General features: G+C 41.4%; 1 protein-coding gene across 1 annotated transcript in view; it reads left to right on the top strand.

Moving 5' to 3' along the window:
• Window positions 1–500: 500 nt before the first annotated feature.
• pcxb (pyruvate carboxylase b) overlaps window positions 501–17,116 on the top strand; it is a 345,950-nt gene continuing 329,334 nt past the window's right edge. The window contains exons 1-2 of the mRNA XM_050067843.1: window positions 501–994; window positions 16,790–16,926. Of these exons, the coding sequence (XP_049923800.1) occupies window positions 16,791–16,926 (136 nt within the window). The 5' untranslated portion in view covers window positions 501–994; window position 16,790. The remainder of the gene's footprint in view (window positions 995–16,789; window positions 16,927–17,116) is intronic.

The following is a 17,116-nucleotide window of genomic DNA, read 5'->3' on the forward strand; positions in this document are numbered from 1 at the left end:
TTTTGATCTTCACCTGCCAGTAGTAGTAAAAGCACAAGTGAAATATGGAAATTTGTGGCTCCAGCTTCAGTTTCAGGGACCGTGGACGCCTGAACTGAACACATCGTTAATATTAGCAACACCTGTGCTTTTTCTGCTTTGGCAAGACAAAATGTCTGCTGTGAAAAGTAGTGGGGAATAGTGGGGAAAGAACACTTAATGGGCCTGTATTTTAATACCAGTACCGGAGACTGGTCTTAAACATCGAGTCATCCTCTGCATAACACTATAATATGTTTTTTTTTTTTTACATTACAGTACCCTTCATTATTACAAATACCACATTTTAACTAAATAACGTCACATTTAAGTGTTCAGTCTCGAGCTGTTTCAATGGTGCCGCTCGTGCGTGCTGTCATGCCCTCGTCTGTGATTGGCTGAGAGCAGAGGGGGGCGTGCCTGATTGCGTCATGTCAAAGAGAGGGATGAAAGCTTATGGAGAGAGAGAGACACCGAGAGAGAGAGATTAATAGGGAGTAGGCAGGCGCAGTAGCAGACTCCCATATCCGCCAGACGGAGACGGACGGTGCCAGCTGCTAGCTAAGTTAGCTATAGTACACAGTTAGCAACTAGCTTCTGAGTCTTAGCTGCTTTACCACATATGAGGGACTGAGCAGGAGTGTATGTGCGTGTGTGAGTGACAGCGTGTGTGTCGACGCTTTGAACGCCCGCTCGGCCGTCCCGAAGTCACTCCTTGTGTTTGTGTGCACCTGAGAGTGAGTGTGTGTGCAGGAGAGGGAGAGAGAGAGAGAGAGTGAGTGTGTGTGTGTGTATATAAACTCCCCTATCTTCCTTTTCCTGTTCCGAGCAGCAGCGTGCCTGTGATTGTGTGTGTGAGGTTAGCACGCAGAGAAGCACACATAAACACACTCTGATAGTCGACTGTTTACAATCGGTGTCCGGTTACTTGCCAGCGGATTCACATCATTTACTGACACCGGCACAGCACCAGCATGTGAGTACTGACGGGTAACGCGTGTGTGTGTGGCTGTCATTGAGTTCAGCTATCTTAAAGACAAACCCTTATTTCACTGAGTGACTGAATTGCTTCACGTGTAACCTCACTTGTGTCTTGCTGTCAGCGTGGTTGGAGATGTTGCATGTACAGTGTGTCCAACTGTCATAGCTGCACAGTTGCTACAGAAAGGCATCTGTAACTTGTGTGTCTACCTGAACCAAACTCTGTGCATTGAAAACCTGTCTACAAAGTGGTTTGTTTATTTTGCTAACTCATTTTTTTAGCTGTAATGTGCACATGCAAACTTTAACTCCTCATAGCAGTAGTTACCAAAGTGGGGTCAGAGGGCTCTGAGGCTGTTCCAGGAGCTCCCAAGTAAAATTAGGAGTTTTTTCAATGGAGTTTTTTATTGGTATGAGTTGGCATCGTGGCAGGAAATATGCAGCAATGACTACTTTTGTTAATGGTTACCCATTGTCACTTTCCCACCTACAGAATGGATGGTGAGGTATAATACATGGAAATTGGTATTTAAAGAAGCAGAAGGCACCACAGTAGGGACTTCATTTTCTCTGTGCTGAATAATAATAATGATGATAATGTCTGTTTACAACCCTGATTCAAAAAAAGTTGGGACGCTGTGTAAAACGTAAATAAAAGCAGAATGCAATAATTTGCAAGTCTTTTTCGCGCTACGTTCAATGAATACAGTACAGAGACAAGATATTTAATATTCAAACTGGAACTTCATTGTTTATTGTAAATATAGACTAGCTCCGAGTTTGATACCTGCAGCACGTTTCAGAACAGTTGAGACAAGGGCAACAAAAGACTGTGGAATATTAAAAAAACAACACCTGTTTGGAACATTTCGCAGGTAAACAGGTTAATTGCAGATTTGAGTATCATGATGATTGGGTATGAAAGGAGCATCCACAAAAGGCTCAGCTGTTCAGAGGCAAGGATTGTCACTTTGTGAAACACTGGGCAAACAGTTAAAGAACGTTTCTCAATGGACAGTTGTAAAGAATTTTGGGATTTCGTCATCCACAATCCATAATATTATGAAAAAAATCAGATAATCTGGAGAAATCACTGCACGCTCTGTACGCTCTGTACGCTCAACACGTAAGGGGCAAGGCTGATAACCAACACTGAATGCCTGTGACCTTTGATCTTTCAGGAGACACTGCATTAAAAACCAACATGATTGTATAAAGGACAATACTACTACAAGGGTTCAGGGACACTTTTGAAAACCATTGTCAGTAAACACAGTTTGTTGCTGCATCTATAAAAGTTAAGTCTCTGCCATACAAAGAGAAAAACATGTATTGCCAACATCCAAAAAACACCAGCGACTTCTCTGGACCCGTGCTCATGAGGGAGATTGAAACAAATTGGCAATGTGTGTACGGTCTGATGAGTCCACAGTTCAAAGCCAGCATCTGTGATGATATGAGGGAGTGTTAGTGCTCATGACATCATGGGTAACTTGCACATCAGTGAAGGCACCATGAATGCTGAGTTACATAGAGGCTTTGGAGCAACATGCTGCCATCCAGACAACTTCTGTTTCAGGGACATCCCTGATTATTCCAGTAAGACAATGCCAAGCCACATTCTGCACATGTTACAATAGCGTGGCTTTGTAGTAAAAGAGTGTGGGTACAGAAGTAATCTGCCTGTAGTCCAGACCTGACTGTGATGTGGCACATTATGAAGCACAAAATAGAATAACAGAGACCCCGGACTGTTGGGCAAATGAAGTCATATGTCAAGCAAAGATGGGAAATAATTTCACCTTTAAAACTTCAGCAACTAGTGTCCTCAGTTACCAAATGCTTACTGATTGTCGTTAAAAGAAAAGGTGATGTAACACTGTGGTAAACATGCCCCTGTCCCAACTTCTTTGGAACTTTGTGCAGGCATCAATTTCAGAATAAGTGTATATTTACAAAAACAAAGTTGATCAGTTTGAACATTAAATGTCTCATCTTTGTACTGTAATCAATTGAATCTATGTGAAATGATTTACAAATAATTGTGCCATGTTTTTGTTTAAGTTTTACACAGTGTCCCGACTTTTTTTTTTGATTCAGAGTTGTACATGTTGACACTTGTAGATTGCATAACATGCTTGTTTCCTTGTGAGCTGCAGATCAGAGTTTGTTACTCTGTCTGTGCATGTGGTGACCTGGTTGTCTCTCGAATTGTCTGTATTGCAGAAATGTGCTCTCTGCTCCTCACCTTTGAACCCGTGCATGTGTCTCTCTTGTGTCAGAATCATTTGACTGTACAGTTTGTTCACCCTAAAGCAACCTTTACTCTGCTTCAAAGAGGTACAACAACTGTCCCATCCTGGAGCTCAAGGAGGCCCAGTGGGAGCTGTGTGAGGAAGTAAAAGACAGTTATTTTCACAAGTCGTTAGCAGACCTTGCAGTAGAGCCTGTAGCTGGGATGTGATCGGAAATGTACAGGCAGAAAAAGGCAGGAGCCTCCTCTTTGCCTTGGCCTGCTCAAAGTGACTGTAGTGGCCTTGTGTTTTTGATGGACATGTGGCATTCTCTCAGTCACCTTAATGACAATACTTGTTGCAATATGCCAAGGTAGTAGACTTGAAAGTGTTCAAGGCAAGTGGGACACACATCCATTATAGTTTTACGTCAATGATGCAGAGCTTTCAGAGCTCTCTTTTTCCCCAAACATACACACCACCTTATAAATCTCTTTAAGGATGATATTTTCAGTTTTTAGTCTTATTAGTACTTATTTAGTACTTAAGCTAATGGTAACATACTCTGCCCATACTAGACAATAGATATTTTGAAAATACAATAGCTTTCAAAGACTGCACTTGTTTATGTCAGTAAGCACTGGTGCAGACTTGCCTTACTCCCTTAAGATTTTCTTCAGGGCTGTCAACTAATTGGGGTCCTGACCTGTTGTTAGGGTTCCCATGAAATGAAGAGTAAAAAAAAAAAATGATTTATGCTTCTTGGGAAACACTGGACCTTCTTCTAGTTATGCTGCCAGGGCACCATCTAGCAAATAACTATGATGAGTGTTGCAAGAGTTAGAGTGGAATCCGTCAGATGGCGAGGCAGATAGTAAACAAAGACAGGGGCACCAGAATAAACTAGCTGTGTCCCTGGCACTTTGAGTCTACAGATTACCAAAAGAGCATGACATAAAAATGACTTTTGTGTATTTTTTTTGCACCTTTTCTGGTTTTGGTCATGTTAGGGTGAAGCACAGCCAGTAGTGCATCTTGCTGTGCTTGCAGGCATTAAACAATTAATCAATGTGGCTTCTCGCCCTGTAATGTACTGTCCTGCTGTCCCATTTTAACAGGATCTGCATCAGATTAAGGAGGTGCTATTTCTTTGGGCCTTGAATCACTGACAGATGATGTAGCCTAGTAGTTACAGTTCATGATAGACTGATCCAGCAGTGATTAGCAGGTATACAGCAGATTAATGAAGCCCTGCATGACTTTTAAGCATGTTAAACTGCTTCTTTCCTCATTGTTTCATCCAGAGGGCAGCAAGATGTCACTCGTGAAGCTTTCATGCTCTTAGCAGACCCTCACCAACATTAGCACACAGACTTCAGTGTTCATTAAAGAGCTAACTGCTCACAGACTCCTTTTGGTAATCTCCAACTATAAAGAGAGCAAAAGGTTTCATAGACAATTTCTTATGAAAGTAGGTAAATCCATAGCAAACCTTTTGCTTGTTAAGTATCCACTGGCATTTCTTCTTACAGGGAGAGACAGGTTTAGCAGAATGTAGCCTGTAGGCCAGTTTCAGGGTTTTATGATATATGTCCTCTCACCCTGTTTCAGTTGGTGGTCAAAAACTTTCCCCTTTGCGATATTTTTCCTTTATTACTTTATTTGAAAACACAAAATCTAAACTTTCTCAAGCAAAGAATCTATATAAAATCATTTAAAAGCTGAAAAAATGTCTATGTCCTTGTGGTCCGTGATAGGCCATCAAAACGATAACAGACTAAATAATTTCCAAGCTTCTGTTATGCTATGCTGTAGCCTAGTAAAAATGTACAAACTGGCCCAGGGCAGCATCATGCACTTTAAGAGTTATTTAAGAATTATGTAAGAAATCTTGTGTTTTTCCAACACATTATATCCTAAAGGAGCAGCCAGCAGCAGCAGGGTGCTGGAGCATCTTGTTGACACAGCTGGTAAAGGGGCTGAGTGACAGTCAGTCAAGAGCAAAATGCATTAGCTTCATTTGGCTCAGATAATCCTGTCAGCGTACCACAAATTGTACTGTGTTACACATTAATATAACTAGTTTAACATTGCTGTTTTCAAATGAGTAATATGTATTTGGGTTCTTTTTTATTTAGAGAGTTGAAATGTCTTCTGAAGGGTAAATTTAATGAAAGGAAGGACAGCATCAGCATTTTGTTCAAAAGTTTTGTTTACAGGTCCTTCAAGTATTTATTTTTCACTTCTGTTCGGCAGAGTTTCCCCAACTGCTTGTAAATTCAAACCCACCTACTGTATCTACCCTTCCTCAAGCTCAATATTCTAACCTTTATGCCATCACTAACCACTTTTTAGTCCAGTCACAAGCGTTGGTGTTGTCTACACAAACACAGCCATCCTCCGTAACCATGCTCCTGTTGTGTGAGCAGTTGCTGTTGATAATCGGGACCTTTTTAGACCTCATCCTTTATGGTTCCATACTGCTCTGCCCTGCGTGGCCGATGGTTAACATCCACGAAGCAGTTAATTTTGTCTTGTGGATTTTGGTCTGACTGCACCAGAAGGAAGGGAGTGTGGATGAGGGCTCTCCCATGTAACATTCGTTGTTGTTCGCTTTCCACATTTAATGACACATAACTTTTTCAGGAAGCATTTGGATTCTGAGTGAATCCACTTAGCAGCCAGTCTACTGTGTGTGTGTGTGTGTGTGTGTGTGTGTGTGTGTGTGTGTGTGTGTGAGTGCGTGCGTGCGTGCGTGCGTGCGTGCGTGCGTGCGTGCGTGCGTGCGTGCGTGCGTGCGTGCGTGCGTGCGTGCGTGCGTGCGTGCGTGCGTGCGTGCGTGCGTGCGTGCGTGCGTGCGTGCGTGCGTGCGTGCGTGCGTGCGTGCGTGCGTGCGTGCGTGCGTGCGTGCGTGCGTGCGTGCGTGCGTGCGTGCGTGCGTGCGTGCGTGCGTGCGTGCGTGCGTGCGTGCGTGCGTGCGTGCGTGCGTGCGTGCGTGCGTGCGTGCGTGCGTGCGTGCGTGCGTGCGTGCGTGCGTGCGTGCGTGCGTGCGTGCGTGCGTGCGTGCGTGCGTGCGTGCGTGCGTGCGTGCGTGCGTGCGTGCGTGCGTGCGTGCGTGCGTGCGTGCGTGCGTGCGTGCGTGCGTGCGTGCGTGCGTGCGTGCGTGCGTGCGTGCGTGCGTGCGTGCGTGCGTGCGTGCGTGCGTGCGTGCGTGCGTGCGTGCGTGCGTGCGTGCGTGCGTGCGTGCGTGCGTGCGTGCGTGCGTGCGTGCGTGCGTGCGTGCGTGCGTGCGTGCGTGCGTGCGTGCGTGAAAATGTTCTGTTACAATGTCTTGAGGCCAGACCTCTGTGTCCAGTTGAGACCAATTAGGCGGTGAAAGTGTTGGATGTTTTCAGGTGCCTTTCACAGCAATCTGCAGTGGATCTTTCACTTGTCTGATTCCTGCGTGTCTTACCTCGCCTGAAAATTTGTTGATACATAAAAATAGGCATCCTTATAATGGTTTAAACTCTGTATATAAGTATGAATAACTATTGGGCTGAGCTAAAGGGCAATGTGTTTGAAGGATACATTTGAAATTAAGAATAATTCTATTGAATGCAATAATGTATTCATTGGCATTCTCAAAACTAGGGTAGGACATTATCTTTTTTGTTTTTTGTCCATCTGCCACTGTGGCTGGTGGATTCCAAAATTTACCAACCACTCAATAGATTACCATTATTTTTTTTGGCTGTTGAGTAAAACCTATCTAGCAGCCACTGCCATATTTTATCAGTGTTTGGCTGGTGGTAATTCCAACCCTGGATGTGCAACATGCTTCTTACTTTATAGCTTTAAAGCTCATCTAGGAATTCCTTCTCATCCTTAGTTGTAGTAGAGATAGTCTCACCTCATCCTCCTCTGTAAAACATTACATTACGTGCGGTATATCAAGGCTTTCCCCTGATAAGAGAACTCTGGGTGATTAGATGTTTGCTGTGACGGATGAAAAGGTGGATTATCTATTATTGCACAAATGCTGGCAGCCATGTATTTGCCCTATTATCAGTCAGTTGGGTAAAGTTAATGCTAGTTATGTGTGTTTGTGTGTCACAATATCAGGGGCTGTGTGCGTCAAAACAAAGCAGAACTTTGATCTCTATGAAGTTAATGTATGAACCAGAAATCCCCTCTGTTCTTTTAAGCTGCCCAGCACACACAGGTTGCTCTCAGTCGCCTCTGACCTTTAAGTTTAGACAGAGGAGTGACTGATATATGCATGCAGCAATGCATACGTGCCATGATTTAACTGCACTGTCAGACAGTTAACAATGAAGGCTGAGAAGAGTTTTGGTTCTGTAGAGACTTTGCTGCGAGGACACTTGTGCTTATTCTTGTTTGTGCCCCTAAGAGTGTGTAAGAGAGATTGAGAGACAGGACAACAGAGAAAGGGTTGGAGAGAACATTTGGCATAAAACATCTACATTCCACTTTGGCTTTCCAGCTATAATTTAATTCAGTGCTTGTTTTGTGTTGCAGCAGTTTTGAAGCTGATGTTAGTATGCAGGATTGAGACGGGGAAAAGGTTTCACTGTGAAGTTTAGCTGAAAAGTTTCACTGTGTTCTGCCTGTGAGAAAGAGAGTCAAATAGTGTTATGTCTATTGCTCACTGATTTAAATGCATTGTCAGGAAACATTCAAGTTGTGGACACAAAAATTAAATTAAATGTGCCCCTGCTGCCAGTTTAAAGTGTCTTATGATCTTATTTTGGCCTTCTGAGTTCACAGTACAAATCTTTTGACATTTTCTCACTGCTTTATCTCTCAGCTGAATTGGAAGTTCTTTGTATTACACAATAATACACAACATTCATACCTAAAAGTTTGCAACAATCAGGGGTCTGCAGTGGGTTTTAAACCTTCATATTGACCTTTTTCACAGCAGACATTTTGACATGTCATAGCAGGAAAAGCACAGATGAAAATGACTTGGTTCCTTAAGTGTCCCAGTAGTGAATGTGGGTTTCCTAGGATAGCGAAGGCATGACTTGTCCTACTCTCAGTCTGATTGGCTAGTACTCTTTGCCTTCATTGGTTGGATTGGTTAGGTTTAGGCAAGAGGACTGAGATTAGCTAGAGTTGGGGTCAGAATGTCAGGGTAAGTGTGTCTGCATGAGTGGAAATAACTCCTCATACCAGTAGGTGGCAGTGGTCTGTATGTGTCATTCAAAAAAAGGGAAACTTGAAGAGCTACAGAACATATTTCAGATGTTAGTTAGCCAGTTAGCACATAAAACAAAGGCTATTACTGTATGCTAGGGAACAATAACACAAACAATTTACGAACTGCTTCTCAATGGTTAAAGAAATAATGTTACATTTCTCTTCTGAACTGAGCTGGACTGCCAATTAGCCTTGGACCAAGACGTTCATTGCATGAACATCTTGAAAACGAACCCCGTTTTTCATGTGGGGGTTCCCGGTCTAGACCGATTCACGTCTCCATAAACTTTCAAATCAAACATGTAAAGTACTCACCTAATAGGCACAGATGTTAGGAAGGTGTACGGGGGTTGCCGTGTGTTTGTACTATAGCGGTTGGGAGGTGTAACCACTATAGTGGCGCTGTGGCGCAGTAGAAAGCTGGTGCACTCATTCATTGCCGGACGAAGAAGGGGTGAAGAAAATTTCAAGACATCCCGAGATAAAATGCATGTTTATTGAACAATAACGGATATACAAACACACGGCAACCCCCGTACACCTTCCTAACATCTGTGCCTATTAGGTGAGTACTTTACATGTTTGATTTGAAAGTTTATGGAGACGTGAATCGGTCTAGACCGGGAACCCCCACACGAAAAACGGGGTTCGTTTTCAAGACGTTCATACAATGAACGTCTTGGTCCAAGGCTAGACTGCCAATCAGAGTGATTGCTCTCACCAACAAGCTCTGCCAGCTCCAGTGCCAATTCAACATGCGGAAAACAGGTGACAAGGGCTGACTACTCCCAACATTGTGGGACACACTGCAAAAACTAGGGCAACAGACACTTGCCGACGGCCTGACATTGACCAATGGCTGATTGTCTGCTTGGTGTGTCAGGTCCCTAAGGTATTCCTGTGAGCCAGCATGCACCATACCAGGATCTCCTTGAAATGGAATGCAGCCATCATTAACTGTGTTAAATATACTTGTTCTTTTCCTGCTGTGACAAGTCAAAATCTGAATCTTGTGGAACTAGGCTAAACGTTGTTGTTGTTGAATAATTTCAGCTAGACCTCTGCCCTCTGGTTTGAATTGTATTTGTTTCTTGGGAAGCAGCGGGAGCTGTGGTGCTCCAAATGATTACATCATAACTCTTTGAAAAAGAGCGTCTTGTGTCTTGTGGTATCTTGTGAAACTGGGGTAAATTATTGACCAAAGGGGCTGTTTTGCAGTGGTATGGATTGTTCATATCTGAAACAACAAGACAACTATCCCTATTTTATTTTTTATTTTTTCAGATTCAGTGAAAGGCAAATGGACACATTCCTGTGCCACAGTAGGGACCTTCTGAAAGGCCGAGGGATACTTTGCTAAATGGTTCTGGCTTTTACATGTCAGATGAATGTTCATCAAGAAATAATTATGTTTCGGATAGTTGTGGTGATTGTGCTCCCTTTTTGTCGGGAAACCTTGATAGAAATCTTAAAGTTGAGCTCATGACATAGAGCAAGTACTTTACAATTAGTTTAGGCCTAACTGGGGTATCGATCTGTAATGTCACGTCTTTCAAAAGTTATAGTAAAAAAATTATGTCGGCGCATAAGGCAAAATTCCTGTTCATACCAAAAATGAATAGGAATGACTACGTAGCTCTGTATGAAGCATGGGAACCCTACTAGCCTTACTGGTGACATTAGTTCATTAACAGGTTTTAAAATGTTTCAGTCTTTCACATGAGTAATCAATACAGTTTGTATGCATTGCCACAGTAGGATCACGAGTATTCTGCCCTCTGACCTATTCTGCCTTATTTTACAGGCAAGTGGACAAAACTGATCCCAGTGTAATCCATCTGAAAGAGATTTCCTTTGTTAGAGTTGTGTGTGGAAAAACTAAGAAACTATTTGGATGACTTGGATTTTCTGTTGCTGTTGATTGGAAGGAAATTCCTCCCCTGTGTTCCCTCTTAATATACAGTGGACACAATAGTGCAGTCCATGTGTGTGTGTCGCCTTTAAAGCTGTAGTTGGCAACTTTTATGAAAATAACTTTGTCATATTTGCTGAAACTGTAACTTTATTCTGACAGAAGTTCATGAGACAGTCTGTGAAAAAATCATGTCCCTCCTCCTCTCCCTGCCGCTTCTAATAGCATTTGCTGGAATCTACAGCGGTGCACCGAGAACAGCAAGTCAGAGCCAAGGAGTCTCCAGTTCAGCCAGTCAAGTCATTGTTTGTGTGCTGTCAAACTGCCAAAAAAGGCAGCGCTGATAAAATATGAAACAAGATTCTGTGTCTGCATTGCTTTTTTCTCCCCTCAAATGTTTTCAGCAACATGTTTTGATGTACTGTTTTATCTATAAATGAGAAAGTTTGTGACCCAGCTGCCATATTGGAAAGATTTGACTGAAGTACCAAGCTTTGCCAACCAGCCGGACCAGCTTTCTCATTTTACAGCCTATCACTAAGCTTAAACAGGTTTCTGAAAACATTTGAGAGGAGATATAGGCAATGCAGTAACAGAATCTTGGTTCATGTTTGGTTCTCTGCCTAGTTTGACAGTTTGACTGCAGTTCACAAGCAGCGATTGACACTTGCTGTTTTCGTTTACATTCTGTAAGGCCATTACAAGCACTACCAAGCAATATGCTTTTTTTTTTATCTCTTTAGTGCTGTGTGATTATTGTGACAAGTATGAAAAAAATTATATCAAAGTTACCAACTCCAGCTTTGAAAGACACCCCTTTGATGTGTCTGTTGTATCAGTGTGGGTTATATTGCTGTTTGTGTATCAGATGAGCAGAGTGACTGAAGATTTCAGTTGATAATTGACATGACTTGGTCTATTTATCAACATTTGATAAACAGTCCAATCAGATAGCCAATGGTGAATAAAAAAACAATGATTGATCAAGTTGTATCTGCTCAGCACTACATAATAAAGCTGTAGTGTAGTTTGGTGGCAGTCATTAATGCAGGTGATAACTTGGATATTGATGGCAGTAAATACTATCACTACTATCTTTTACAAATGGTGTAGAGATGTGTATGATGACATACATTCCTACTTTATCAGTCAGAGCCACATGGAATGCACGTCAAAGTTTATTGCATTTTGACGCAAGTTGTGTTGATCTGGGCAGTGAATACGCATGATTCTGATGTGGTCTATGACGTGATCATCTGAGAACGTAACAACTGGACTGAGAGTGGAATTTGGTCATGTTTGTTCTGTGGTCCCAATTAATGTTTGCTTTGACTCAACATGGACGCAAACACAAACTTATCATCAAAAATTGGCAGTGTGTTGTGTTGCATCCTCCTGCTGTCCATGTGACTGCATGAGTCAACAACAAATGGTGTCTGAGTAGCCTCAGTGATCACATGGTCATTACTTGTTCTTGTATTGCACGTTCAACATGATTTGGCTAAAGTCACTGACCTGTAAATAATGATTAGTTTTGTTCCTTTTTTCAAGCACTGTCATTTAGTCAATTACATGTGGTAACTGCTGGTATGTTGGTAAATGTATTCATCAAGCACAAAGAAGAAGTTTCAGTGTTCACCTGCTCTTTAACTGTGTCAGTATGAATTTTGACAGTGAGAGAAGTATGGATAATGAAAGTTGTATTTACACTAGTTGTTTGTAAAGTCTGGCAGGCCTGCCGTCAGGGGGAGGTCAAAGGGTACAGATGGCCCAAGGCCAAGGGGGACCTGTGAAAAAGTCTGTGGTTGACCCTTAAATGGGATCAAGTACAACAATTTACTTACTGACTTAAATCACTGACAGCACAGGATGAATAAATGTAATTTTATAGTTAAAACACATTTCAACATGCCATCTGATACTCACACCCCCCCCCTGCAGGTATTGTGTAAATGGTGCGGCCCATCTGACATGGGTCCGGTGGTGATGTGCAGAACTCTCAAGTTAAATTTTGGCGAGGGGAAAACGGAATATTGCCATTTTTCAAAACGTTGTATTTAAACATTTCTGCATACTGTGGTCCCTAAACAGTCTTGGAATTACATAAACTGGGTGTGACTGGAAAATCGAGAGCTGACAGTCCTATACTCTTTACACTGTTTTAGTTCTGCACACAATTTGACCAGTATTTAATTAAAGTAGCCGTCAAGATTGAATGAATACATGAAAAAAAAAAGATTTGTTCACCCCTTTTCTCTAATCATTCGTCAGAGGGTATTATTTGGCCCAGGACACACATGGGTGTCTAGTAAAGCATAATATACTAGATGCTTTCAAAATACTCCCTTCCAGTGTGTTGTTAGCTGTTAGGACACACACAAAACCCTTATTCCACTTCTCGACCTATGTTATTTCTTTAATTTCTTAGGCTAAATCCTGATGAAGAACTGATTTATTTTTAAAGTATTCTCCAAATATACAGAAGGAGACAATTCAGCAAAATGACACTGAGGCGCAAAACTAAAATTACCCTCAAACTGTACTACCACAGCTCGCGTGTCCCCACCATTTGACATTCCTTTCATTCCACAATTTATCCTTGCGTTTGCCTCATTGCATTTTGGCAATGTGAGTCATACTACCGGTAAACCACTTGCTTTGGCACATTTTATTGTTGGCTCCATCCATCAGTGCAGGAATTCAGGAAAAAAGGAAGAAGAGGGAAGTGAGCTGTGTTTCAAATCTGTTGAGTAACATTATCAAAAAAATAAAGAAATCTTAAGATGAGAGAGATGGAGAAAAAATAGAAGAGGATATGCTTGGGACACAAGTTAGAGATAGAGCTGAGATGGGATGAAAGATACATATAGAGAAACGAGTTTGAAGAGGATGACCTTTTTCTCTCTTCACATTCAGTGTGTTTAAATTGCTGTTGTGATTTCTTTCTCTAAGTCTAACCTTTTATTATTCAGTTCTTTTCTTTAGTCAGAGGAGAGCTAATTATTTGGCTCAAGGACTAATTTGTAAGGTTACAATAAAAAAAAAGTATCACAAAAGATAATTACCACAGTACTACAGGCCAAGTCTAAATATTTCTGCTTCTATTAATTTCTCCTCTGTGGGATGTAAAAACAGTATCGTAGCACCAAAGGTACATTCGTATCAATAAAAGTAGAGGCCAGATAGTTTGTGTCTTCCAGAGAAATGCCCTCAGCGGTTCATTGAACTGTAGGGACAGCATGCTTTCTGTGTTTGGGTGGTTGTTTACACCTCAGCATATGGATAGGGAATTATCACTGAGCACTATTTCAGGTTAGGAAGTTACTTGCCACTGCAGGCTGCAGTTTCCGGTAGATTTCCAGCTTTTGGCAGATCAAAGAGCATTTTAGATTACAGGCCACAGCTTATATTAACCATCATTAGGCTACTGGCTGGTAATATTTCAGTGTCATTTCTAAGTGATCCATGCACTTTTCAATCAATGCATGGTGTTTTTTTTGACAATTTGTGTTATTATGTTTCTACATTATCGTCTACATTGGGGCTCTCAGGCTGTATTACAGATTTCTGATCTCACTTGACTGTTACAGCCGAGAGGAATACTAATACCTCCATCTGCCTGGCCATCATATCCACATTGCTAATACAGTGTAAGTGTATTTTACCAGAGGCCTTATCACTCAACATGAGAGTATACTTTAAAAAAGTTTTAATTCAGCTGTATTGGAGAGAAAAGGTTAATGCAGGACACAGATGGTAATCGACCTGTTTTTGCCTGTCTGCCACAATTGTCTTGTTCCTCTTCAGTCTGCTCTTGTCTCCCTGTCGTATTCAGGCCTTGAGGAAACTGTATCTGCTTCCTAGTCTGGCTCTGTTGCTTTGGTGTAGATACAGGATACTGTTACAGCCTTAGCTTCCTCTGCATACAGTCTTCAGAAAGTCTCAAGGCATTCGTTGACAGTGTAAAAGCACTTCTTCGTTAACTCCTTTAAGTCACACATGATTATGTAAACATTATCAGTCTACGACTAAGAAAGTAAATTAAATTTGACTATAAAGATTACCTTTGCTCTATTTGCTCTTTGTCATGCTATCTGGTTGATCTAGTCTCTCAGCAGTCTGTGCACATTCCTTCCACAAGTCCACCGATACACCTCTTGCGATGTAAGATAGCAGACATGTTTTGATTGGTATGAATAGAAGACTGTTTTGGTTTTATCTAACTTAATGAGTTTGAATTGTTTTGTTTGTTGGTATAATTAATTTTTGCATCATGCAATGAATAATAGTTTAAAGCAGGTTAAATATGGGTATAGTGACTGTGTAGTATTGACACCACTGTTCACTATCTTTTAAATCTATATGGGACATGTGGTAATTCAACTTTAGGTGGAACTCTAACCAGTGGTAACAAACAGGAAGTAGTCAGACATGACAAGACATCACTTGGCTCAGAGAATTGGAGGATATTATTCTGTCTGCGTCAGTATTACCATGACAAGTTGAAAGTCTGGAGAAAACTGGCACTTATTGTGATCCGAGGCTTTTTAGATTGTCCAACATATAGTTTAAGATATGTGCTGCCTAAATTCTAAGTGTTTGATAAACCAAACATACTGTTAAAATGTTACTTGACAAAGTAGTTTGGTTCAGTACATTATGTGCAAATTCTGGGATCTCTAAGGAGCAGCATTTTGTCAGCTCAGCTGTGGTCTCCACTGGCTGCATTGCTGTGGTTTGACCACAGTGTGGCAGCAAATCACTGTCAGTGAGGTGTAGCCTAGTAGTCAGACCAGAAGAAGAAGCTTTCACCTCTGCAGTGTGAGGCCACTATCAAACAGCTCCCAGCAGTTAAGCTGTCTGTTGCCCTGCATTGAATGAGCAGCTTCACATCTAGTTGAGAAGGTAGTTATGTGTTCACGTATGTGTGCAATGTGCCTTTGTGAGATTGTGTCATTTACATTTGGTTGTGAATAAGTTTGTCTGTGTGTGTTTGGTGATTGGGTGCTTCAGTGTAGTAATTGTATGTGTTCAGGGGATTATTCAAAGTAAATGCAGCCACTTAACCACAATGCCACTTTCACCCTAGTTGCCAACATTGTGGGCATGTTTTTGTTTGAAAGGTTTCAGACAGTTTTTTTCTTTCCTACCATTAATCTATGAATCGGACTAATGGGAGCAGAATAGTTTATATGTTTGTATCTGACATGTCTGGGGTAGGAAAAAGATATTTAGTGCTGTACTTTTATTGCGATTTGAAAAAAAGACACCATGGACACACAAGAAAGTTGTTGTCTTTAATTTGACACACCTGGGGCTGATTGGCAGCTGGTTAGCAGAGCAGCAGCTGATTGGCTTCCAGCCTCCTTCCTTCCTTTTGTGGAGGTCTGATCTTTTTGGAAGATTTTTTGATTATGAGTCAGCTGTTAGCTTTATTTCTCTGTACTCGGAAATCATCATCATCATCACTTCTACTAAAAATGTTACATGAGTGTAATCTGAATTTAAAAACGATCTTTGTGGTATTATTAGACTGCTTCATAATATTGTGATAGGCCTTCCTGACCCCTTTTATTATCAAATAATCATCCAATTGTTTTTTTTTTTTTAAATAAATATTGACTACCATCTTTTGATTATCTTACAAAGATATGTCTATCTAATAGCTTCTGACTCATGTGGTTTAGTCATATTGATATATATTGATTAAAGGTTACAGTCATTACAACAGTGGGACCACTATGACAGCCTCTCTCTAACTGAAATGGGATAACATCTTTTATAGTCCCAGCTGCAGATTATGTTAGATTTTTCCACCGTCCTTTGCCAAACGTTCATAGCAAAGGAAGTCAAGGCCACAGCAGTCGTATTTTTCATGCACAATACAGCAGCATACTGGAATAATATCAGCAACACCATTTTAAGTTTTGGGAGAAAATGCCATACATTTAAAAGGCTCCCACAACCCAAGGCAACAACTTTAAAGGGCTTGGCGCTTTCGGAGATTTAATCTCTTTAATTTTCCTTAAAGCATAGTTTTTCCCCCCGAAATAGTTTCTACATGGAGATTGTAAGAATGTGTGAGTTGCCGATTTTGGACAGGGCATTCGTGTTTTTGTTTGATCTAGATTTAATGATATCTTCCAGCTTAATTGTTTAAATGTTTGACTGATTGGCTGTCTTGTTTCTGAAGAACTTATGTATTATAATGCTCCTCAGCACTTGGAATGGAGAATCTGGATGTTATCGTGTGTCACAATAAGCATGTTAACAATTTCTTGTGTGTATGTTTGTAAAAATTCACCCGTTTCCTGATCCACGTGTTCCCATCTCTAGCTAGTATGTCTCACTCTTTTCCCTCTTCCCTCCACTTATTCCTGTCTGATTTTCAGTGTACAGAGACGTTGTGTATGTCAAACATTTTGTCTGTTTCTCTTAGAATGCTGAGGTACACTGTAGTCCGAGGAGGCCTTGGCCTGTTGGCTGTGAGGAGGGCGTGTCTTTCCCCCCGCTTCGCCCACTCTGCCCCGAAGAACGAGTATCGACCAATCAAGAAAGTCATGGTGGCCAATCGAGGTAAGGCCCCTTTCACATCCTAGCAGTACTAATTCACCGCTGAAAAAGACAACCAATTCACATACTGCTAAATTAAATACAGTTTAATTCTGTTTCATTTATAATGTAAGAAAAAAGTTATGACATTTACAATCTTCCCTAGGCAAAGAACAGACTCTCAGACTCTTAATATTTAATGGCCAACACTTCG

The sequence above is a fragment of the Epinephelus moara genome, chromosome 17, assembly GCF_006386435.1.
Source record: "Epinephelus moara isolate mb chromosome 17, YSFRI_EMoa_1.0, whole genome shotgun sequence".
NCBI classification, from domain to species: domain Eukaryota; kingdom Metazoa; phylum Chordata; class Actinopteri; order Perciformes; family Serranidae; genus Epinephelus; species Epinephelus moara.